Raw genomic sequence first — 24,922 nt, forward strand, 5'->3', positions numbered from 1 at the left:
ACTGTAAGCGCCTCCACCGGCTGCACCTATCCGACCTGGCCCATTAGCTGCCGGAAGTGTCAGGCGGAGGGTACCCGGAGCGGCCGGGGGAGGAGCTTAGACAGCTCCGCCCTCACACGCTCCGCGTTCTTCATTGGCCCTGTGAATTCGAGGCTCTTGACGTCACGCGCGTGCGACTCGCGTGTAAAGGGGGGGCGTGTCCCACCCAGAAGCTGGAGACAAGATGGCGGCGTCCGTGGGGCCGGGATGCTTGAGGCTGCTGCGCGGGGTCGCGCCGTGGCGGAGCAGGTACAGCTGCTTGGGGACCTGCCGGGGGGTGGCCCAGGCCAAACTGGGGTCTGGAGAGAAGAATCGTTTCTCTGTCGCGGGCTCGCCCTGAGGAGAGCTCGAGTGGAGACGTAAGCACTCACCTTAACCTGGAGCTCGCGAGCAGGTTTGACTGCCGCCGCATAGGGCGTTCCGCGTCTTGCCTAAGCGCTCTCTCCTTGCCCTTTCCACAAGGGACAAAAAACAAAGATATAAACAAAAAGACCCAACCAGTGATATAGGCTGTGTGCCCGCCACTTATAGCCGAGGCAGGGCTGGACGCCTCTTTCTCAGGGATTCGTGTTGCTGGGAAGGGCGGCGTGATGTGAGAAGAGCACTGGACTGGGAGTCGGGCGGCTTTCACTTGGTATTCTTGGTCTTTGAATCGAGAGGGTTGGACTCGGTTATCTCAGAATTGTCCATGATGGAAATGGGGTCTTAGTTATCCTGGTGACTCTCAGGTTGTTAGAGGGGTCATCTAAATCAAGCTCTTTCTTTTTGGAGTTAGCAAAATTGAGGCCATGAGAGAGGGAGGGACTTGCTCATAGTAGCAGAGCCGGGACCCCTACCCGGATACCTCTCTCTCTCTCTCAGGCAAGGATCTTTCCCTCAGGCTGCCCACCGTGACGACATTCATTATTTCAAATAGCTTATGTAAGAACCAGCTTGGGAACATTTGGACTCTCAGAAAATTGATTAAAATGTTGGTAGCTATGACTCAGAGTCTGCTGCTCCGTGTCATTTCAAAGAGCTAAGGTTTGAGAGACACACGGTGCTTTTGTGTTTCAGGTAACCTTCATTTTGTCAGCGTTGACCAAAGCTTGCACTGTAATTTTGGGAAGTAAGGACACTGGTTTCGGACTGAAAGGGAACAGAAACAGTCATTGCCCTGAACACGAAAGCTTCACTCTATTATTAACTACTCAGAAATGGTGTAACTTTCTCAGGAGGGGGCTCTGCAATGTGATGGTAACTTAGGATTTGGACAGGAGGGTCTCTGTGGTTTTAATGTTGTTACCAGGTGTGCTGTTTACGAGTCAGTCGTGAAATCATCTAAAATGTGTCATAGGTTGGAAAGACTAAAAAATGACACCCCTAAAATTTTTTTCTTTTTTTTTGCGGTCCACGGGCCTCTCACTGTTGTGGCCTCTCCCGTTGCGGAGTATAGGCTCGGGACGCGCAGGCTCAGCGGCCATGGCTCACGGGCGCAGCCGCTCCGCCAGACCCGGGCACGAACCCATGTCCTTTGCATCGGCAGGCGGACTCTCAACCACCGCGCCACCAGGGAAGACCTCTTTTTTTGTTTGTTTAAAGATGGTGAGGAGGATGTACTTAACTCATTATCATTTAAAAAGGGAAAGGGAAAAAAAGTCATAACTTTAGTACCCGTGTAGGTAGATAAGATTTAGGTGCAATTTAAGGAGGGTGAGGATTTGGGTTCAATTTTCAAAGGTATTACATATCCAGATGGGAACTACATTTAGATGCAAAAAACCCCCAAAAGAGAGCATTTCCATGATTTTTAAGTAAAGCAGTGTCTGTGAGACATATGTTTGAAAACCTCATATTGCAGGGAAGTTTTTCAGTACCTGGATGATAGGTGACAGGTGAGAGAACAAAAAGAAAGCAATTATGGGTGATAACTTAGGGCCATGTTTCCCAAATTTGTTTGATGAAAAAATGGGGTGGGTGTTTATTAGAAAAAGAGAGTCCCAGGTATATCCCTCAATACTGCCAAATTCAGGTTCAGTAGATGTAGGTTGGGGCTCTGGCAGCTGCGTTCTTTACACGTGTCCTGGATGATTCTTAGGTTCAGGCAAGTATGGACATAGTGCCCAAGGAGTGGTTGCTTGTGCAAGACTTTACTTCAGGAATACTTATGACATTCCTACCACTGCCAACTGCAGTGTCAGGGATCGGGAGGGGGAGGGAGAGCAGGGGAAGAGAGAGGAATTAAGAGATATAGGCCTTGTGTTTAAAGAACTTTACAGTTTAGTAGAAGAGCAAGGAAACATTACTAAATAATATGAGATAGAATGTGGAATGAGGCCTTCAAGAGGCCTGCCAGTTCATTTTCAGAACTTTCACAGCTCTAAAAAGCAGGAGAGACATAAGGACTATAGTTAGTGTTACCACCAGGGGTGATGTTAAAAATAATTTAAAACTATGACAGTGTGGACACAAACCATTCAGAGTGGTCACAGACAGTTAATATGGCCATCCCAGCGTGTGCCAGCTGAATATCAACTCTGTTACTTTTAATAATAGTAATATGTAACTAGGTGCCAGGGCCTGGGCTTAGGGTTTTATGTGATTGTCTCATTTATTCCTAATGAGGTAGGTCCTGTTTTCACAGGTGGAGAAACTGAGGCTTAGGATTAGTTAAGAAATGCCTTAAGGTCACACAGCTGATTAAGTGGCAGGATGGAGATTTGAGCCACACAATCAGACTTGAGTGCTTAATCCTGGGCTTTAATTGCCCGCTTGCAGGAGGCCCACGCTTGCAGGAGGCCCACGTGAGTTCACTATGTAGAAGGTACATGTGATTGAATTTAGCCAGCAGTTCATTTCTCTGAAGCTTAATCTCACTGTTGAGATTGAGGTCCACGGGGAAGACAGACAAACCCCCTGCATTTGAGGGGTACAGACAGTAAATAGATGAGTGAATATATATAAAATCTGTTCATTTGGGGTAGTGAGAAGTGTTACAAAGAAAACTAAAGGCAGGTAATTAAGGGGTTAGAGAACACTCCAGAGGGACAACTTTTGAGCTTGTGGTGAGAAACCAACCAAGAGGAAGCATTTGAGCAGAGAACTGAATGAGGAGGGACTGAGCCAGCTGGAGGGGTATGCCCAGCAGAGCAAACAGCAAATGCAGAGGCATGAGTGTGCAAGGAAAGGGGGCAGGTGAGTGAGGAGAAGGGAAGCAGCAGGAGGTCTAAGGGTTCAGCGAGGACCATTTACTTAGGGTCTGGTCTTATTTTCTGTTTTGAAAAGGTCACTCTGGCTGTTCTGTGGTGAATAGGACACAGAAGCCAAGCAGGGAGAACAGGCTAGTGCAGTCCTTCGGTGATCTGGTGGCTCAGGTCAGAGTGAAAGTGGTGGCAGAGAAGTAGGCAGATAAGGGTATATTTTGAAGGTAGAGACTTCATGCCTCATCAGTGGATTGAATGTGGATAGTGAGAAAGAAAGGACTTACAAAGGAGTCCCTAGGGTTTCGACTTGTGCAGCTGGGTGAATGGTGGTGCCTTTTTTCTGAGATGGTATATTAATTATAGCAGTGTTGCTGTGGTAACAGGTAAACTCCAGCATCTCAGTGATTTAACACAGTAAAAGTGTTTGTCTCAATCATGTAAAGTCCCAGTGGGTGCACCTGATCTGCAGGACAGCAGTGATTTGAGGACCCATCTCCTGCCATCTTTAACACATGGCTTCCCAAGGTCTGCATGTTTGCATCAAACAGGCTGAAACGGGACAGCCTGGGAAGCCTGAATGGTTCTTACAGTGGTTAGAACTCAGTTATGTGGCCACACCCTGTTGCAAGGGAGGCTGGGAAATGTAGTCTGTTGGGTAGAGGAAGTGGATTTAATAACCATCTGGCTAGTCTCTGCCACAGACGGACAACTCTGGGGGTGGAGCAGATTGAACAGGAATGAGGGAGTGTCAGGAATTCTGTTCTGGACAAACTCAGTTTGAGGTGATTCAGAGTGGGGATGTTGGGTAGCCAGGTGGAAATATGGTCCAGAGGTCTTCGAAGGAGCAGCGAGGGAGTCCTCGGTATCTGGCTATTTAAAGCTGCGGGACTGGGTGAACATGTCTGGGAGAGAGCACAGACAGAGAAGAGGTCTGAACCCTGGGCACGGCAGCTGTTTGAAGTTAGGGAGAGGCTGGAGAGGTAGGAAGATCAGGGTCCCAAAGGCTAAATGTGTTTCAAGAAGAAGAAAGTGAATGAAGTCAAAAGATACAACTTATAAAATACCTAAGTCCTGGGGATGTAATGTGCAGCATGATGACTACAGTTAACAATACTGTATTGTATATTTAAAAGTTGCTAAGAGAGTAGATCTTTTTCATCACAAGAAAAAATTTTTTGTAAATATGTATGGTGAGGGATGTTAACTAGACTTATTGTGGTGATCCTTTCACAATATATACAAATAGGGAATAATGTTATACATCTGAGACTAATATAATGTTACATGTCAATTATATCTCAGTGGGGGGGAAAAAAAAGGAGGAAGGGCTCACCAGTGGCAAATGCTGCTGAGAAGTCACACGAGGTCCAAGAAATGTGTGTTGGGGTTGACAACATGGAAGTTGGTGACCTTGACAACAGATGATGTGGTGGGAACAAAAGCCTGGTTGAGTGGGATGAAGAGAGAGGGGGAGGGGAGGAAGTGATGACAGGGAACATTGCTCCTTTAAAGAGCCTGCAGTGGGGTGGACAGTGTTTCTGTAAGATTGGAGGAAGTACAACATTTATATGAGGATAGGAATGATCCAGGAATGAAAGACAAGCTGATGCAACTGGGGCGTTTGCCAGGCACTTGTTCCAGGAGCTGGGGCTACAGCAGTGGATGAGAGACCAAGACTCTGTTCTCAGGAAGATCCGTATGCAAACCAGCCACCTGAGTGCCGTGCACTGGGTTACAGTGGATAAATGATTATCTCCCACTTGTACCTCCCCAAGCCCACACCCCCCTCCCCACAAAAAAGCCTTTTTCAACTGCAAACATTCTTTCAGTTAGGGGGTTCAGCAGCAATTCTGGAACACACAGTGCAGCAGTGTGCACAACACAACAATACAGCCTTTAGTCAGATTTTACATTTCTGTTCTTATTCCATTTGGAAAGCAGGGTTTTAGGCGCTTAGCTTTTGCAGTGGGAGTGCCCAGTCTAAGAGGTGAACATTGTTCACTGCTGAAAGAACATTCAGGTACTGCAGCACACCCTCCTTTGTGTTAATAACTGTCCATCCATCTGGCCTCTGAGGGGGTGGTGATTGTCATGGTCCCAGGCTTGTTCTCCATACAGACCTTGCTTACCTGTAAAAGAATCAGAGTCGTCATGTTAGCACCATGCTGTGAGAGTGTTGTTAAGTCAAGGAAATTTCATGTGAAAAAAAGAAGGTGTTTAAATCTGATAAAATCTACAGGATGTCTGTGTGAGACATAACTACTGACTATCCATGAATGTCAATATCATTTTATGAAAGTCATAAATGCAGTTATGTTCCCCACAAAAATAGCAGTTTAGACATTTATAATAGAGTAAATTTCTGCTTCTCTCATAAAGGGCTTCAAGGAAAAACAAAACACAAGGACATAGTTTCTTTACTTTAGATTTCAGGCCAATATTTGGGGGAACTGAAGTGCTATTTGAATTGAAGGTGGGGTGTTTGCTTTTTGATTAAGGAGAGAGCCAGTTCACTAAAAATTCATTCATAATTTCCTTGCTGGCCAAGTCACTTATTGCCACTGGGGATATGTCCAGTTTCCCTGGGTGAAGAGGAAACAAAGAAGAGAAACAGAATCAGAAAGAGGGCTTCCCTGGTGGCGCAGTGGTTGGGAATCTGCCTGCCAGTGCAGGGGACACGGGTTTGAGCCCTGGTCTGGGAAGATCCCACATGCCGCAGAGCAACTAAGCCCATGAGCCACAACTACTGAGCCTGCGCGTCTGGAGCTTGTGCTCCACAGCAAGAGAGCCCGCGACAGTTAGAGGCCCGCGCACCACGATGAAGAGTGGCCCCCGCTCGCCATAACTGGAGAAAGCCCTCGCACGGAAACGAAGACCCAACACAGCCATAAATAAATAAATTTATTTTTTAAAAAAATCAGAAATAATATTTTCTTAGAGCTTGAAGCCATGAAAATAGTCATTTTTTTCTCAGAATGCCTGAAAACCCTATTCACTCTTTGAAAGTAGCTTTTGTGGCAAAGTAGCCACAAATATTAATTGAAAAATTCCAAACCAGTTGAGCCTTCCAGACTCAAAGTAGATTAGAATAGTTCAGCCTGGTTTGTGTCATTTTTTTTCCAGGGCAAACATTTAAAGTTTAAAATTTCAGGGAATTCACTGGTGGTCCAGTGGTTAGTAGGACTCCACACTTCCCGCTGCAGGGGCCATGGGTTCGATCCTGCAAGCTGCGGCATGGCCAAAAAAAACAGTTTAAAATTTCAACCACTTTATTAGGTTCTTTTATGAGTAGGGGTTAGGCTACAAGTCTGTGTATAGCTCTTTGTGGTGAAAAAACGTATGGCTTTGTGTAAGTGCCGGGTTTACTTCTTATTATGCTTTTTTTTTTTTTTTTTTTTTTTTTTGCGGTATGCGGGCCTCTCACTGTTGTGGCCTCTCCCGTTGCAGAGCACAGGCTCTGGGTGCACAGGCCCAGCGGCCACGGCGCACGGGCCCAGCCGCTCCACGGTATGTGGGATCTTCCTGGACCCGGACACAAACCCGTGTGCCCTGCATCGGCAGGCGGACTCTCAACCACTGCACCACCAGGGAAGCCCCTTATTATGCTCTTATACTTAATTAAGAAAAGAGCAGCTTTGTGTGTGAAAAAATTTTAGACTTACAGAAAAGTTATAAAAATAGTACAGAAAATTCCCAAATACCCTGTCCTCTGATTCTCCAAATATCAACTGTATTTGCTTTATCATTCTCTCTCCCTTTTTTACTCTTTGTGTGTGTTTGTATATATTTTTTTCTGAAACACTTGATGCCCCTTTACCTTTAAATATTTGAGCCCTTTTTTTTTTTTTTTTTTTTTTTTGTGGTACGTGGGCCTCTCACTGTTGTGGCCTCTCCCATTGTGGAGCACAGGCTCAGCGGCCATGGCTCACAGGCCCAGCCGCTCCGCGGCATGTGGGATCTTCCCGGACCGGGGCACGAACCCGTGTCCCCTGCATTGGCAGGCGGATTCTCAACCACTGCGCCACCAGGGAAGCCCGAGCCCTTTTTGTATAAGGACATTTTCTTACAAAAACCAGAGTACAGTGGTCGAAGCCAGGAAATTAACACAGACACAATACTATTATTGAATCTATAGACTATATTCAATTTCTAGAAATTGATCCAATGATTTCTTTTCTTTTTCTTCTTCTTCTTTTTTTTTTTTTTTTTGTGGTACGCGGGCCTCTCACTGTTTTGGCCTCTCCCGTTGCGGAGCACAGGCTCCAGACGTGCAGGCTCAGCGGCCGTGGCTCATGGGCCTAGCCGCTCCGCGGTATGTGGGATCTTCCCGGACTGGGGCACGAACCTGTGTCCCCTGCATCGGCAGGTGGACTCTCAACCACTGCGCCACCAGGGAAGCCCCCACTAATTTCTTTTTAATTAAAAAAATGTTTAATGCTTCATTTTTGCTTGATTGTAGGCGCCATCACTGTGAAGACATTGCCCTGAGCCATTTCCTTCAGTCCTTAAGGAAGCTGCCTCTCAGAACCTTTTCCACAAGTAAGTAGCAATTAGAGGCAATGCTGGCCTCTCTGCTTCAGTTTGTCAGTAAATTGGGATAAACACAGCATGTATTTCATAGGGTTGTTGTTAGAATCAGATGGAATTGTGCCTGCAAAGTGCTTAGAGTACCTGGCATGTAGGTACCACTGAAGCATTAGCTGCTGTTATCTGATTGTTTTTACTGGCTGTGCAGTATTCCATCGCATGACTGTACTGTTCGGTGTTGGACATTTAAGTTGCTCCTAGTCTTTTCCTATTACAGACAGTTCTGTACTAACATAGTTTTGTGCATCCTTAGGATAAATTTGTAGACTTAGAATTGCTGGATTAAAAGGTTTATGTATTTTATAATTTGGTATTTAAGCCAAATTACTCTTCAGAGAAGGTTGTCCCAGTTTACACTCCTCTGAGCAGGATGTGCTCATGAGTACATCAGTGCCTCATACCCTCATCAGCACTGGATTATGAACTTTTTGGATCTTGTAAGCAGCTATTTAAACCTGTACAGAAATGTATATTGTCTTTATTAACTAAATATCCTTTTTATTCTATACTGGAAGCTATTTTTGACTGTCCAATAATCATACCTTGGGAATAAAATGAGATGGTTAATGAGAATGAAAACAAAAGGCTTATTATTAAGGTAGTTAATAGGGGCACATCTGGGTGTTACTTATTTAATTAGGACTTGCAGGCTGGAACACATAGGAATCACTTGAAGGGTTCAGGGGGAGCCTCAGAAATCAAGCCAGAATCTTGGATCTGCAGAAAAGCTGTGCTTTTTTAAAGTGACAAATGCAGCAAAGAGGCAGTCAGTAGTGGAGGGCACTCTCTGCTTACTACTTCCTGTTGGAGGAGTAAAGTAAGCCTTTGGAAAGCAAGAGAAAGACCTATAGTTGAAGAAAGGTTCAGTGTAGCAGAAGCATGCAGGAGAGTGTGACCAGTCAGCCTAGGGTGCTGGTTCAGTGCAGGTAGGGAGTGTACAACAGTTCTCTCATCACCAAATATTTCAGAAAGAGGAAAAAATATGTTTCTTGCTTTTTGACAAGATTTTCTGGTCAGAGGTAGAATATTTTGTTGTTAAGTAGTAAGGATTCATTAGGAGTAATCAGAAAATGGAGGTGATTAATAACATCTATACTTGTTCATTAAAAAAAGAAACAGCAGGAAATTCCTTGATGGTCCAGTGGTCAAGACTCCATGCTCTCACTGCAGAGGACCCAGGTTCAATCCCTGGTTGGGGAACTAAAATCCCACAAGCCTCTCGGCACGGCCAAAAAAAGAGGGCTTCCCTGGTGGCACAGTGGTTAAGAATCTGCCTGCCAGTGCAGGGGACACAGGTTCGAGCCCTGGTCTGAGAAGATCCCACATGCCGCAGAGCAACTAGGCCCGTGAGCCACAACTACTGAGCCTGTGCGTCTGGAGCCTGTGCTCCGCAACAGGAGAGGCCATGACAGTGAGAGGCCCACGCACTGCGATGAAGAGGGGCCCCCGCTCACCGCAACTGGACAAAGCCCTCACGCAGAAACAAAGACCCAACACAGCCATAAATAAATAAATAAATAAATAAATAAATTTTTAAAAAGAAACAACAACAACCAAAAGGTGGTGGAGGGACAGGGACAAATGAGCAGGACGATTTCCTTCCGTTGGAAGCCAAGGATAGGATGAAGGTTTTGTGTAGGCTACTGAGAAGTCAGCTCTTGAGATTTTAACAATAATTTTATTGAGGTATAATTTTCATACCATAAAATTCACCCTTTAAAAAGTACGCAATTCAGTGTTTTTTTGGTATACTTATAGTTGTACAACCATCGGCACTACCTAATTTTAGAATATTTTCATTCCCTCCTCACCCCCCCAAAATAGTAGCACTTGATCCATTAAACTGTCACTCCTCATTTCTCCCTACCCCTAGTCCCTGGCACCCACTAACCTACTGTATGTCTCTCTAGTATGTTTCCTATACCAGACACTTCATATAAATGGAATCATACAATATGCAGACTTTTGTAGCTGACTTCTTTTACATAATGTATTCAAGGTTCATGTTGTAGCATGTGTCAATACTTCATTCCTTTTTTCCTTTTTTATTATCAGTATTCCGTTGTATGGATATACCACTTTTTTATTCATTTGTCAGTTGATGGACATTTGGGTTATTTTCACTTTTTGGCTATTATGAATAATGCTCCTGTGGAGCATGCGTGACAGGTTTTTGTGTAGATGTATGTTTCACTTCCCTAAGAGCTGAATTGCTAGGTCATGTGGTAATTTTATGTTTAACATTTTGAAGTACTGAAGCCCCATTTTACAATCCCATCAGCGTGTTCCAGTTTCTCCACATCCTTACCAACACTTATCTGTCTTTTTGATTAAAACCATCCTAGTGGGTGTGAAGTTGTATCTCATCATGGTTTTGATTTGCATTTCCTTGATTACTAATGATGTATTGGTTTGCTAGGGCTACTGGAACAGTACCACAAACTGAGTGGCTTAAACGGTAGAAATTTATTCTCTCACAGTTCTGGAGACTAGAGGTCCAAGATCAAGGTGTCACAGGGCTGCTTCCCTCTGAGGGTTGTGAGGGAGAGCCTCTTGTCTAGCTTCTGATGGATTGCTGGCAATATTTGGCTTTTTTGGCTTGTATTATAGAAGCATCACCCCGATTTCTGCCTTCGTCTTCAGATAGCGTTCTCCCTGTGTGCATGTCTGTCACTAAATTTTCTCTTTATTTTTAAATTTATTTTTTAAAAAATTTATCTATTTTCTGGCTGCGTCAGGTCTTATTTACAGCATGCAGGATCCTTCATTGCAGCGCATGGGCTCTTTGCTTTGTTGCTGTGAGTGCACAGGCTTCTCTCTGGTTGTGGCACGTGGGCTCAGTAGTTGTGGTGCATGGGCTTAGTTGCCCTGTGGCATATGGGATCTTAGTTCCCCGACCAGGGATCAAACTGGTGTCCCCTGCATTGTAAGACAGATTCTTATCCACTGGACTACCAGGGAAGTGCCCAAATTTTCTCTTTTTATAAGCACACTAGTCATATTGGATTAGGGCCCACTGTGCTGACCTTATTTTAACTTGATTACCTCTGTAGAGACCTTTTATACAAGTAAGGTCACATTCTGAGGTGATAAGCATTAGGACTTAAGCATATGAATTTTAGGGGGACATAATTCAACCATAACAGATGTTGAGCATCTTTACTTGTGCTTACTGGCCACTCATATATCTTCTTTGGAGAAATATCTGTTCAAATTCTTAGCAAGTTTTAAAATTGGACTATTTATCTTTTATCATTGAATTGTAAGAGCTTATGAGATTTTGCATTTGGGAGAATACTACTGTCCAGTCAGAACTGGGCCTGGATCGTAAAAGTAAAATCAGAGAGCCTGCGTGAGAAATGGTACCTGTTCCAGTCCTGGCCCTGTTGGTAGCCAGCGGGGCAACCTGGATTTGTTTCTTGACCTCTTTGCAATTCGATGTTTTCATCTTAAATTCTGTAATTATGGTGGCAGTTGGGGTGAACTGTAGTGTCACAGGAAAGAAACTTGTACCTTACTAGATAGAATTGGAGGCAGCAGGGTCTTTGCAGTTACTCAGGTCTGCACCTCCCTGTCAGATCCCTTCCGGGTCCAGTCAGCTTTGCTGAGGGCTTTTCCCAGCCCTCCTGTTGGTGCAGTGTTTGCGTGACTCATACCCGTCCCTTTTCCCAGGCTCAAAATTTTCCTGCTTTTTGTTACAGATGCCAGAAAAATCCACACTGCCCCTGCCCGAACCTTGTCCCTGCTGCGCCCCCTGCTCTTTTTGGTCGCGACAGGTGGCGGGTACGCAGGTTACCGGCAGTATGAGAAGTACCAGGAGCGAGAATGGGAGAAGCTGGGCTTGGAGATCCCGCCCAAACTTGCTGGTCACTGGGAGGTAGGAATAGGATGGAACCACCTTGGGTTCTCATGGAGCACAACTGCCTGTCACTTTGTAAATTTTCCCAAAGTTAAACTGTTTGAAAAAGTGAAATGTGCTTTCTTGGAGCTCACATCTCCAGTGGTTTTGGGGCTGTTACAGAAGTTATACCTTGGGCATCTTGTCCGGCTTCCCTCTGTCTCCGGATCTCTCCAAGGCCTATGAGTGGGAATTTCCTGCTGTTGAAATCTTCAGAGCTCGTGCCTTATACTCAGACTGGCGTCCTGACAGTTCACGCCTTCTCAAGTCTGAGTATGAGCTGGAAGGGTTGGACTTTTGTGATGTAGATAAGTTCTCACCAGAGACCAGACTGAAATCATCAAATTCCTTTATCGTTACTGCTCAAAATGCTCTCCCCTTGGGCTTCCCTGGTGGCGCAGTGGTTGAGAGTCTGCCTGCCGATGCAGGGGACATGGGTTTGTGCCCTGATCTGGGAGGATCTCACATGCCACAGAGCGGCTGGGCCCGTGGGCCGTGGCTGCTGGGCCTGCGTGTCTGGAGCCTGTGCTCTGCGACGGAGGAGGCCACAACAGTGAGAGGCCCGTGTACTGCAAAAAAAAAAAAAAAAAAAAAAAAAAAAAATTGCTCTCCCCACAATTGGGCCGTGCAGTTGGGGCGGGCTTTGGTGTCTTTGTACCTTGTGTGATACGTAATGAACTGTCTTACTCATCTGTGTTACCCAAGGCCCAGGATATCTGACTCAGAGCAGACATTCAGTAAATACTGAAATTGAATATAAAGGTGTAAGTTTAAAAATTGCTTTCTTTTTACCCATAATTTAACAAGTGAAATATCTGAAATATCAATAGACCCTGATAGCTTGGGCAACAGAGGGGGTAAAAGCAGAGACGATGGTATTTGGGATGATGCATTTGGATTTCCCCATGAGCTGCGCCATATCAGTAATCCAGCTCAGCTGCACCCAGCGGCCAGGGTCCCAGTCCTGAAGGCAGATTCTAACCGTGCTCCTAGTAGCTGTGTGGACTTGGACAGGTCACTTTCCAAGTTTTCTGTTTTTTGGTTGTATATTACAGAGTCCTTTTTTACAGAATTGTATAGTATGTGAGTCATACTTTTTAAGTATGCTGAACACTGCTTCCCATAACATTGGTGGTTTCCTTTGTAAACATATCCTTCTCCTTCAAACTAGTAAAGTACTTACTAAGACTGTGATCCATGACCCCACTCAAGTGTTAAACCCAAGCTGGCTTCCCTCTGACCCCAGGCATCTGTCAGGCTGACCCACCTGGTGACAAGCCCACCTGCTTTCAGGAAATTCCCACTCATTTCAAAGATATCCCAAGAGAATCTACATTTGGAAGAAATTTGCTACTTCCTCATTCATAAAAGACTAATGTCAGTAGTTTTTCATAGCAGCCGCTGTTTGTATAATTGGGATTACTGCTATATATGAGTCAATACCTGAAAAACAATTATTTGTAAAGAGTACAGGGTTGATTAGCTTCTAAGTTCTAGGCTCTGGACAGTGACAGGACACAGGAGCAGAGTGGCCTAGTACAGTGAGAGGTCTGAAGCCCCTGTTGGTAAAGAACTGGGCTTAAGTTAGGTCCTGTTCTTTCGGTGGAATAAGATGGCTCCTGGGTTTGCAAGTTGGGCAACATTTCATTTATGAAGGGGAAATGGTCTGGGCTCAGAATAGACTGTAAGATTTCAGGAGAGGTAGCAGGTTGCGGGGAGTGGCGGGGGGCAGTTCTTGAGTGGGCAGGTGGGGCCTGGATCTTAGTCCCACCCCTGGCTCCACCTAATCACTGATACCTCATATGAAAAATGAGAGAGTACCCCAGTCTGGCTGATCCTCAGAATTGTTTGCGGAGCTTTAATGATATGGATTCTTTGGTCTCAGCCCTAGAGATTTAGAAAGTTTGGGCAAGGCTCAAGGTCTTTGTTTTTACAAGGCCGTGCAGGTGATTCTCATGACAAGTCAGATTTAGGAATCATGGGCAGATGAGCTGTAAGGGTCCCTTCAGGGCTCCATTAATATGTGGCAGGTGAAAATTTCTGGTGGTGATTTTGCTGGAATATAATCCCTTCCTATCCCTGAAGTCAAGTCTGGCATCTCCAGAGCTAAGAAAGAAGACAGGTTGGAAGTTACTGCTGAGATGGCCTCTGGGGTCAGTGGCACAGTTGAGGTGACTGGGTGATTTTTTCTTACCAAATAGTGTTTTCTGGGTTTCCAGGAGACAGACATGGGCAGTATAGCCATCCCCACACATGAAGCCTCCTATTAGCCCCTCTTGGTCAGAGTGCCAGTAGGAAGCCTTTGTCCTTTCTTAGCTTGTGAATTTATCTTGTTGCACAGAACCCTCTGGTCTCCCCTCTGTATCAAAACTCTCAAGAGCATGGTTGTAGTACCTTATGTTGAACAGCACCTCACAGTTTTTCTGAACCCGTTTAGTTACAACAGCTCACTGAGGTAGGAAGGGCAGGTGTTAGAGCCATTTTACAAATGGAAAGACTAGTTGGTGGCAGAATAGGTTCCAGAACAGAGAGGTCTGTCGATGCCAAATGCCGTACTCTTGGAACAATAAATACCATGTTGCTCATAGAAGGTGCTCTTAGTATAAGGAGCTCGATGGTGGCAGTGAAAGATGGAGGCAGGGCTTGCTGTGTATTTGAGGTACCTCCATTCTCTGGGGCTCTGACTGTTTAAAATGGGAGGTGAATTTGAGTGGCCTGACTTGAACAGTTGTTGTCTGCGATAATGTGATGAGCATTCACATTAGCCACCCCCCCTCCCCCAGCGCAGCACTCCTGAAGAATTCAGGCTCACATCTTTCCTTCACGTAAATAGAATTTTTTCTTTTGGGTAACAGTTTAGAGGAAACGATAACTCCAAAATCTGTGCCGCCTCACTCCCTGCAGGCTGTCCTCTGGGCTGGGGTGGGTGCAGCTCTCATGTAGGAGCAGTAAGGAGGGAGGGACAGGGTGTCAGGAGACTTGAGATCTGGGCACCAGCAGCTGTGAGGCCTTGAGTGAGTTGTGTCACCTTGGGGCTTCTGTTTTTATACATTTAAGAAAATGTTTCCAAGATTTTTGCCTGATCTAAGATTCATGTTGTTTTTATGGTAGAAAAGAAAAAAAAAGTTCATGTGGGGACTTCCCTGGTGGCACAGTGGTTAAGAATCCGCCTGCCAATGCAGGGGACACGGGTTCGAGCCCTGGTCTGGGAAGATCCCACATGCCTCAGAGCAACTAAACCCGTGTGCCACAGCTACTGAGCCTGCACTCTAGAGCCCACAAGCCACAACTGCTGAGCCCGCGTGCCACAACTACTGAAGCCTGTGCGCCTAGAGTGCATGCTCCACAACAAGAGAAGCCACCGCAATGAGAAGCCCACGCACCGCAATGAAGAGTAGCCCCTGCTCGCCACAACTAGAGAAAGCCCACGCGCAGCAAAGAAGACCCAATGCAGCAATCAATCAATCAATCAATCAATTTATAAAATTTAAAAAAAGAGCTCATTCAGTCTGCTGAGTAGAAATGAAATCTGTGTGTTTGCCGCCGTGGGATTAAGGGAATTCTGTAACTAGCAACGAAGTAACGTGTTAAGGAGAGTAGAGTCTCTGGAAGCCTTCAGAAGCATCCAGGTTCTAGTAGCTCCACTCTTTCTCTCTATGTATATGGTATCACTTTCCCCAATGTGGAAATAGCTTTGTCCTTTATCTACTTATAAAGATGTGTTCATCTACAAAAAATAAGAAAGTGTTGCAAAACATGAAAACGAAAAGAGTTGATGACCCGTAATCCTACAACCCGCAGGAAACCAGTTAACATGTTGGTGAACATCACCCTTCTAAGCTTTTGGCTCTGTTTAGGAGTATGTATTGTTAAATTAATTTTTATTTTTAATAAGATAGTTTAAAAATTTTAAATAAAATATGATCATGTGAAAATTCAAATAGTAAAGAAGGGATTACATGAAAATAAGCCTTCCACTCTCCACCCCGTCTGCTAATCCCATCCTGCTCTCCAGAAGCAAGCAAGAATTTTTCATGTTTTTTTCTTAAATTTATTTGTTTATTTTATCTTTGGCTGTATTGGGTCTTCGTTGCCGTGCGCAGGCTTTCTCTAGTTGCAGCGAGCAGGGGCTACTCTTCATTGTGGTGTGCAGGCTTCTCATTGCGGTGGCTTCTCTTGTTGCGGAGCATGGGCTCTAGGCATGTGGGCTTCAGTAGTTGCAGGACGCAGGCTTGGTAGTTGTGGTTCATGGGCTCTAGAGCGCAGGCTCAGTAGTTGTGGCGCACAGACTTAGTTGCTCTGCAGCATGTGGGATCTTCCCAGGCCAGGGCTTGAACGCGTGTCCCCTGCATTGGCAGGCGGATTCTTAACCACTGCGCCACCAGAGAAGCTCCAAGCAAGAATTTTTAACATTTCTTGTGTATCTTCCAGAAAGTCTTTCCACATGTACATATTTATTGAAAGTTGATTTAATTTTTTTCCAATTTCATTGAGAAACAATTGATATACATCACTGTATATGTTTAAGATGTACAGCATGATAGCTTGATACATTGTGAAATGATTACCACAATAGGTTCAGCTAATATCCATCATCTCATATAGATACAATAAAAAGAAAATAAAGAAGAAAAGAAAAAAGGAAAAAAAGTTTCTCCTTGTGATGAGAACTCTTAGGATTTAATTCTCTTAATTTTCCTGTATGTTAATACAGCAGTGGTTACTATAGTCATCATGTTGTACATTACATCCCTAGTACTTACTTCTCTTATATCTGGAAGTTTGTACCTTTTGGCCACCTTCCTCTAATTCCCTGCTCCCCCTCCTTCTCAGTCTGATCTGTTTTTCTGAGTTGGGTGGGGTTTTTTGTTAGTTTTTTTGTTTTTTTGTAACATTCCACATATAAGTGAGATCATATGGTATTTGTCTTTTTCTGTCTGAGTCATTCCACTTAGCATAATGACTTCAAGGTCCATCCATGTTGTCGCAAATGGTAGAATTTCCTTACTTTTTATGGCTGAGTAATACTCCATTGTAAATATATACACCATAACTTCTTTATTCATTCATCCCTTGATGGACACTTAAGTTGTTTCCATTTCTTGGCTACTGTAAATAACACTGCTGTGGTGATTTAATTTCATTTAAAAAAAAAATTATTTATTTATTTCTGGCTGCACTGGGTCTTCGTTGCTGAGAGTAGGCTTTTTCTAGTTGCAGAGAGCAGGGACTACTCTTCGTTGTGGTGTGCCGGCTTCTCATTGTGGTGACTTCTCTTGTTGCAGAGCACAGGCTTTAGGCACAGGCTTCAGTAGTTGTGGCTCGCGGGGTCTAGAGCACAGACTCAGTAGTTGTGGTGCACAGGATTAGTTGCTCTGTGGCATGTGGGATCTTCCCTGACCAGGGCTCAAACCCATGTCCCCTGCATTGGCAGGTGGATTCTTAACCATTGTGCCACCAGGGAAACCCTGATTCAATTTCTAAGTCGACTTTACTGAGGTATTGTTTACATGCAATAAAACCCTTTTAAAGCATATAATTCATTGGTTTTAATAAATATATAGACTTGTGTAATCACCACGACTCTGGAGATAGAAAATATGTATCCCTTTGCAGTCAGTATCCACCCGTGGTTCCAGGCAATCACTGATCTGCTTCCTATCACTATAGATGAGATTTTTCTTTTAAGAAATTTTATTTAAATGGAATGTACTCTGTTCTGTGTGGTTTATTTCACTGACCATAATGTTGAAATTCATTCCTCTTTATTGCTGAATAGTATTTCGTTGGGTGGATATGCCACAGATTTTTTTTAAAATTTTTACTTATTTATTTTTGGCTGTGTTGGGTCTTCGTTGCTGTACATGGGCTTTCTCTAGTTGCGGCAGCGGGGGTACTCTTTTGTTGTGCTGCACCTCCTTCTTGTTGAGGTGGCTTCTCGTTGCAGAGCACGGGCTCTAGGTGCACGGTCTTCAGCAGTTGTGACTCATGAGCTCTAGAGCGCAGTCTCAGTAGTTGTGGCCTATGGTCTTAGTTGCTCTGCGGCATGTGGGATCTTCCTGGACCAGGGCACAAACCCATGTCCCCTGCATCGGCAGGCAGATTCTTAACCACTACGCCACCAGGGAAGGCCGATCATATCTTTTGGTGAAGTCCAATTTATCTTTTATTTCCTGTGTTTCTGTTGTCATATCCAAGAAATCATTTCTGAATCCAGTGTCATAAAGATTTTCTCCTGTTTTCCTCTATAATTTTATAGTTGTAGGTCTTATGTTTAGGTCTTTGATCCATTTTGAGTTGTTTTTTTATATCATGTAAGGTTAAGTATCTGACTTCATTCATGGGGATGTACAGTTTTCCCAGCACATTCCCATTGAATGGCCTTGGCCCCCTCTGGAAGTCAGTCTCATTCTCTTATAAATGACAGAGGTAATGTAACGCTCTGACAGAATGTTGGAGAACTGGGAAGACAGTCATGATTCCCACCCCTTCTCACCTGATGACTTGTTGCATAATCATGGGCTTTATTTTTCACTTGATGTCTGTCTGTTTTTTTAAACGGATATACAGTTGATCCTTGAACAATGCGGGGGGTTAGGGGCACTGACTCCCCTCCCCCCAGCAACTGAAAATACACATATAACTTTACAGGCCACTCTCGGTATGCGTGGCTTCACATCCTCCAATTATGTAGTACTGTAGTATGTATTTATTGAAAAAAGTCTGCTTATAAGTGGACCTGCGCATTCAAACCTGTGTTGTTCAGGGGTCAGCTACTCCTGTTTTGTATCTTGCCTTTTTTACGTTATACATATTGCTACATATGATGATTTTGCAAGACTTCATGTAACTACATACCTTAAGTGGCCCTATTACCATAGTGGATTCTGGTGCCCCGGTGGTTTTTACCATCGTGATTAACGTAGAGCACATCTTTGCACGTAGGCCTTTTCCTCAGGCTGAATGCCTCAGTGTAGAATCGCTGTCTGAAGGGGTCTGGGCACCTGCATGATTTTTGCTACATGTTTGCCATCTAAAACTATTGTACCAGTTTGTAATAGGCATTGTTGGGTATATGAACCACACTGGGTGTTACTGAAACAGTTGTCATAGATGAACACCATTCCTCTCTTCTTGAATTTGCTGCTTCATTCAACAGATCTTTGAGCTCCTTCCGTATGCCAGGCCCTGTTGAGATGCTGGGGATCCACTGGTAAATAGAACTAGAGCTCCTGTCCTTAGAGAGCTTCCCTTATTAGGGGCTGAGATAGCTGAGAAACAGACGGACACATGGACATGTCTAGTGGTTGAAAGGCCATGGAGAGAACATAGACAGGTAGAGGGCACAGTGTCTCAGGCTGGGGCAGAGCTGGGCTGGGACCAAGGCAGTCAGGGAAGGAAGGAAGGCCCCACTTAGTGCCGTGTGGGCTGAGGGGGCATCTGAGGGGCCGGGAGAGTGGTCCAGGTAGAGGCTTGAGATGGATAGAGAATACTTGTCGCTGTTAGGGAGAACAAAGAACCCCTGTGGCTGAAGGCAGAGAGGGCAGGAAGGTAGGAGGGCAGGAGGACCCGTGGCGCCAGCTCAGCCTGTCCTCTGAGTGAGTGCTGAGTGATCTGGGTTCTTTTTTTTTTGTGTGTGTGGTATGCGGGCCTCTCCCTGTTGTGACCTCTCCCATTGCGGAGCACAGGCTCAGCGGCCATGGCTCATGGGCCCAGCCGCTCCGCAGCATGTGGGATCTTCCCGGACCAGGGCACGAACCCGTGTCCCCTGCATCGGCAGGCAGACTCTCAACCACTGCGCCACCAGGGAAGCTCAGTGATCTGGGTTCTGATCCAGTCGTCCTGGCTGCTGTGGAGACAGATTAGGGGACCTGTTGGGAGGCTCTGACAGGATCCCAGCAAGAGAAGGTGGTGGCCTGGATCAGAGCGGGGAGCAGTGGAGTTGGGGTGGGGGGGAGGCACTCGATTCTGATATTTTTTTTTTTTATTGAAGTATAGTTGATGTACAGTTACAGGTGTGCAATATAGTGATTCATAATTTTTAAAGGTTAAACTCCTTTTAAGGTTATTATAAACTATTGGCTATATTCCCTATGTTGTACAGTATATTCTTGCAGCTTATTTAATTCATTAATTTATTCATTTTTGGCTGCATTGGGTCTTCGTTGCTGTGTGCGGGCTCTCTCTAGTTGCGGTGAGCGGGGACTACTCTTCATTGCTCTGCGCAGGCTTCTCATTCTTCTCATTGCGGTGGCTTCTCTTGTGGTGGAGCACGGTCTCTAGGCGTGCAGGCTTCAGTAGTTGTGGCACACAGGCTCAGTAGTTGTGGCTCTTGGGCTCTAGAGTGCAGGTTCAGTAGTCGTGGCACACAGGCTTAGTTGCTCCGTGGCATGTGGGATCTTCCCGGACCAGGGCTCGAACCCATGTCCCCTGCATTGGCAGGTGGATTCGTAACCATTGCGCCACCAGGGAAGTCCTTGTAACTTATTTTATACCTAATAGTTTGTACCTCTTACTCTCCTATCCCAGTATTCCTCCCCACCCCCACTCCCCCGCCACTGGTAACCACTAGTTCTCTATATCTGTGAGTCTGCTGCTTTTTTGTTATATTCACTAGTTTGCTGTGTTTTTTAGATTCCACATTCGATTCTGGGTATGTTTTGAGAGAAGAGTGGACAGGATGCACTGATGGATTGCATGTTGGGGGAGAGAGAAATGGAAAATGACTCGTGAGTTTTTTTTTTTTCTTTTGGTACGCGGGCCTCTCACTGTTGTGGCCTCTCCCATTGCGGAGCACAGGCTCCGGACGCGCAGGCTCCTCGGCCATGGCTCACGGGCCCAGCCGCTCCGCGGCATGTGGGATCTTCCCGGACCGGGGCACGAACCCGTGTCCCCTGCATCGGCAGGCGGACTCTCAACCACTGTGCCACCAGGGAAGCCCGACTCGTGAGTTTTGACTTGAGTGGATGGAGGGGTGGAGTAGCTCTTTACTGAGAGCAGTGGAGGAAATAGGGAACATCAAGAATCATACCTTAATACAGTTTGTAATTTGCTTTTCTTTAAATGTGAGTCCACTTCAACATTTTCATGTGTTTATTCTCTGTCTATACTGACTCAGAGTATTTGTAAGTTTAACGTTTAGTCTGAATGGCACGGAACAGGAATCAACCACACTCCTCTGGCTCTGGTCAGACCAGGAGAACGCCCTGCCCTTAGAACTGGAGCCTCAAGCAGGCCGAGTGCCAGGCATGGAGGAGGGGACGCTTCCAAGAGTTTCTTTGCAGGAACTCATGGTGTCCTTCCTGAAAAAGGTCAGGATTTGGGGTCAAAGATCCTGGCTACCTTATTTGGGCTACCTGGGCCTGGCGTTTGGCCTCAGTGGGGAGGGTGGTCGCCACTGGGCCTCTGTGGAGAAGTGGCTTCAAGGGAGCAGCACCGACCGGAGCTGGAAGGCCACTGCCTGTGCCCGAGCATCGCAGTCTGCGTTTGTGTGGCAGCTATGATTTCAGATATGCTGTCCTTTTTGTCCCTATAAAGTCAAAGCGGGGAACAGACCTTCATAAGTGCTTCTTACCAAGCGGGTTGGAAGGTGTGTAGCGTCTGTAAGCCCAGGTCACCAGGTGACCTGGATGGCAGGTGTGTATGGGGGGAGTGCCTAGGTGTGCCGCCTGCCTCCTGCCGGGCTTTCCTGTTCCATGAAGGGTGGCATCTGGTGGCAGATTTCCCTTGATCTCTGGTGCTTCTGAGGAGTCCTTTTTGCCTTCACGGGTCCTGAGGACAGAGGTGCAGGCGGTGGGGAAGCTGACCTGGTAGAAAGGGGGGCCCTTTGGGGAAGAAGCCGTCCACGTGTCCCTCCTCCTGCAAACCAAGGAGCTGACTCTGTGGAGATGGGGCCCTAGGCTGCAGAGCGGGCTGTGGTCATCGGAGGGCTGCTGCCTGGACAGGAGGGAGAGGTTCAGCTCGGAACTGCCCCACCCGCCTCATGAAGCAGGAGTGGTGGGCATGATGCTGCCTCAGGGCCAGAGAGGCTCTGTGTGCTGAATATGGTCTTGAGTTTTTCTCCCTAGTAGTAGAATTTAGAGGTTTTTCTGTGGCTTAAAGCAAAGTCTTCCAGTATTTTATTGTGAACACTTTTGAACAGAGTAGAAAAGTTGAGAGAAGTGTTACCCACACACACTGCTTGAGTGACCAGTTATTAATGTTTCCTCGTATCTGCTTTGTCTCCGTGCATATGTACGGACTCTCCTCTGAGCCACTGAAAGTACATAGCAGACATTATGAAACTTCACTCCTAAACACTTCAGTCCACATCTGAGCATAATAACGTGGTCTGTTGTCATCTCGTCTGGCCATGGGGTGCGTTAGCACTGCCTCCTTGTTTCTGCCCTCAGTTTAGTATTTTTAAAATGTGAGGTGTGACGTTCCAGTTTTGAAAAGGAATAAAGCCATATCAGCCTGTCAGGTCTCCCACGTCGCTCACCCCTACCCTGTCGATCTACACTTGGCATTTCCTTTGCTCCACGAGTCCATGACCCTGGACAGTGTAGAACATGTTTTGCATGTTTTTAAACTTCCTGTAATTGTTATCGCTTTATTGTTCCCCTCTGTGAACAGGCTGCTCTTAAATGAGAATGATGTAGGTGTTAAATAAATACCTGGTCCTATGCCGGCAGGGGGTGGAGATTCAGTAAGTACTGTTTTACCTCTTACCTAATAGGTGTTGAGAAGACAGTTCTGGATGTTAAAATGGGCAGACAGTCAAGTTGGTGGGAAGTAGACCCTGCTGCCTGCCCAGCTCTGACTTCAGAGAATCCTGGGCTCATTCCAGGGCAGGAGGACATCTCAAGGTCTCAGGGACCTCCTTCGTGGTATGTGCCAGGAGCTGTGGCAGCCACTCCAGCCTTTCCTCTCCCCTGCCTCCCCCAGCCCAAGGGGGTACTCTGTGCCTGCACCACTAAGGGGAAAGGGAATGGACAGGGCTGGGCTCCAGCCTGGAGGGAGCTTTCTGCTGGGCTTCCTTACCCTGCTGCACCCTTCTCGCTGCCTGAGTGACCGAGAAGTCATCTGGGCTGGTGGGATTGCTAGGAAACATTTGAGAACACGAAGGGAGAATTTGGCAGGGCTGTGAGAAGCCTTCAGATCAAGGAATCACCTGAGGGTAGTCCGTGCTTGTCCAGGCTCCTGCCCAGGCTTCTGTGAGGCTGATAACCTGCCCCTGGCTCCTCGTGCCAGCCTTGGGACACCACCATCACCTCTTTTCTTCGAGGGGCCTCCATTGGCATCCAGGGAATGAGAATTAACAGGGAACACCTGCCACGCCTGCCCCACCACTCCCTTCTGTCCCCTGGCACAGCAGGGCACGGAGTTCACTCTGCAAGGAGCGGGGGAGTGGCAGTGGGTTGCCTGAGGAGGTTGGCCTGTCAATGGGTGCTGCGGCCAAGTGGCCTGGGGCCTGCAGAGCCTTGCAGTGGCACTAGGTGGCACTCCCACCCAGGGTAGTCCAAACAAGGTGGGAGGACTAGAAATTAAGGACCAAGTGTGGGTGGCCAGAAGGGACCTCATTTGGGCTGGGAAAGTAAACCTTCCCAGGGGTTTTTTCTTACTCCCAGAAATCGTGTTGAGTATTGTCTGGAATATTGTCCAGAAGGCATTTACCTCCTGAGATATACGTGGTGGAGGGCAGGTTAGAAGCCTGGGCGGGCTAATCTCAGGGCAGACCTGTGGGCTGGTTTATGAGTTTCTTAGATGCCAGTCAGCCTGAGAGGCTTTGAATGATTACAGAGGAGCTCTGGTCCATGTGGAGCGGCCCAGTTGGTCATTTTACAGTGGAGAGCATCAGCGCTCCACAGGCCACTCAGCAAATAAGAATCTGGGCTTTTGATCCAGACTTGTTTTTCCCCCTTAGGTCTAACTTGGGTCCTGCTGGATGCACTGCAGGCTTTGGGGAAGTCAGGACGGTATTCCTGGATTTCTGGTTCTGGAATTTAGTGTTGCTGAGGTTGTGTGTCAGCATCTTCCTGTGCTTTAACTCCTTTTTATTCCATTTCGAGTGGTGGTTGGTTGGAGCTCTGAGGTGAGCAGGGGTCTAAAGTCTTGCTGGGGCTCCAAGAAAGCTGTGAGCCCAGGCTAGGAGGCTGAGGTGGGCTGTACACCTCCCTGCCTCCCAGTTCCTACTGGCATCCCAAGGATCCCTCCAGCTTGTTATGGAGCACTTGGTTGGGCTGGATCCGGATGAGGGGGCAGGTGTGTGGGGCTGTGTCTGCATGCTGCTGTGTCCTCTTCCAGGCTGCCTTGGCTGAGCTGCCCATCTCTTCACAAGTCCTGTCGGCTCTCTTCCTGGTCTAAATGTTGCTTTAGAAACTAAATTCCCAGTGGTCAAAAAAAGCTGGGGTTGTTCAGCTAATCAGGCTCCTGAATTCCACATATGCTTTTTGTGATTGAGTAGTGGTGGTGTTCCCCGCTGGACCCTCCCCCTCCCCTAAAAAGTGTTAAGCTGGTTCATTCCATGCCATGTTGACTGAGTGCTTTCAGTGGACATGGGGGTAGGGTGCTGACCCTGCAGTGGGGTACCATCCAGTGGGGTAGAAAGATAAGGCGAGAATCACCCCACAGGTCTTGATCCCCGCGAGGAAGCCTACGTGCTGGGCAGGGGTGGACCTTGCCCACTGGGTCTTGTTTGCTGGTCTGCACCAGGGGATTTTGTGTGTCAGGGTGTGTCAGCCTGGAGGAGAGGGGGTGGGGTGAGGAGCAGCCTTTGTCTTCAGGGTCGGATGTAGGAAGGAGCGAGGGCTTCGAGGGCTAGAAAAGGTGTCTGGAGGTGGCTCTGTGCTCAGTCCAGAGAAGCCTCGGGTGAGGTCCGCAGCACGTGGAGGCCCTGGAGGCCCGGAGGGGTGTGTGGGAGGAGCTCGCGGCCCAGGGAGCCCAGCCCCGCCCCCAGGAGGCACCCGCGAAGTCCTGTGGCTGTCGGGGCCGGTCGCCTGTTCCCGCCGCTCCCCTGGCCCCGCCCCTTCCCTTAAAGGAACCCCGGGCTGGGGGGCGGGGCACGGCTGACGAACGAGCCTGGTGTCCGGTCTCCTGCTGCTGCCCCCGGCGGCCTGACTGGCTGGAGCTGAGCCCCCGCCCGCCCGCAGTCAGGCTTCCGAGGAGCGGCGCCTCCCTGCGAGTTCAGCCGGTGCGCGGCGCGGAAGCCAGCGGAGCGGACCACCTGCCGGTGAGT

General features: G+C 46.9%; 1 protein-coding gene across 6 annotated transcripts in view; it reads left to right on the plus strand.

The window, feature by feature from the left end:
* Positions 1–24,922, plus strand: part of PISD (phosphatidylserine decarboxylase) — a 34,976-nt gene continuing 10,054 nt past the window's right edge. Inside the window, exons 1-3 of one of the 6 annotated variants that reach the window (XM_059040154.2) lie at positions 1–288; positions 7,681–7,760; positions 11,510–11,685. In XM_059040154.2, the coding sequence (XP_058896137.1) occupies positions 224–288; positions 7,681–7,760; positions 11,510–11,685 (321 nt within the window). In that variant the 5' untranslated portion in view covers positions 1–223. Of the gene's footprint in view, positions 289–7,680; positions 7,761–11,509; positions 11,686–20,340; positions 20,436–24,526; positions 24,917–24,922 lie in introns of those variants that run through there. The other 5 variants (XM_067014778.1, XM_067014780.1, XM_067014784.1 and 2 more) reach the window with 5 other exon arrangements.

The sequence above is a fragment of the Kogia breviceps genome, chromosome 15 (genome assembly GCF_026419965.1).
Source record: "Kogia breviceps isolate mKogBre1 chromosome 15, mKogBre1 haplotype 1, whole genome shotgun sequence".
NCBI lineage: Eukaryota > Metazoa > Chordata > Mammalia > Artiodactyla > Physeteridae > Kogia > Kogia breviceps.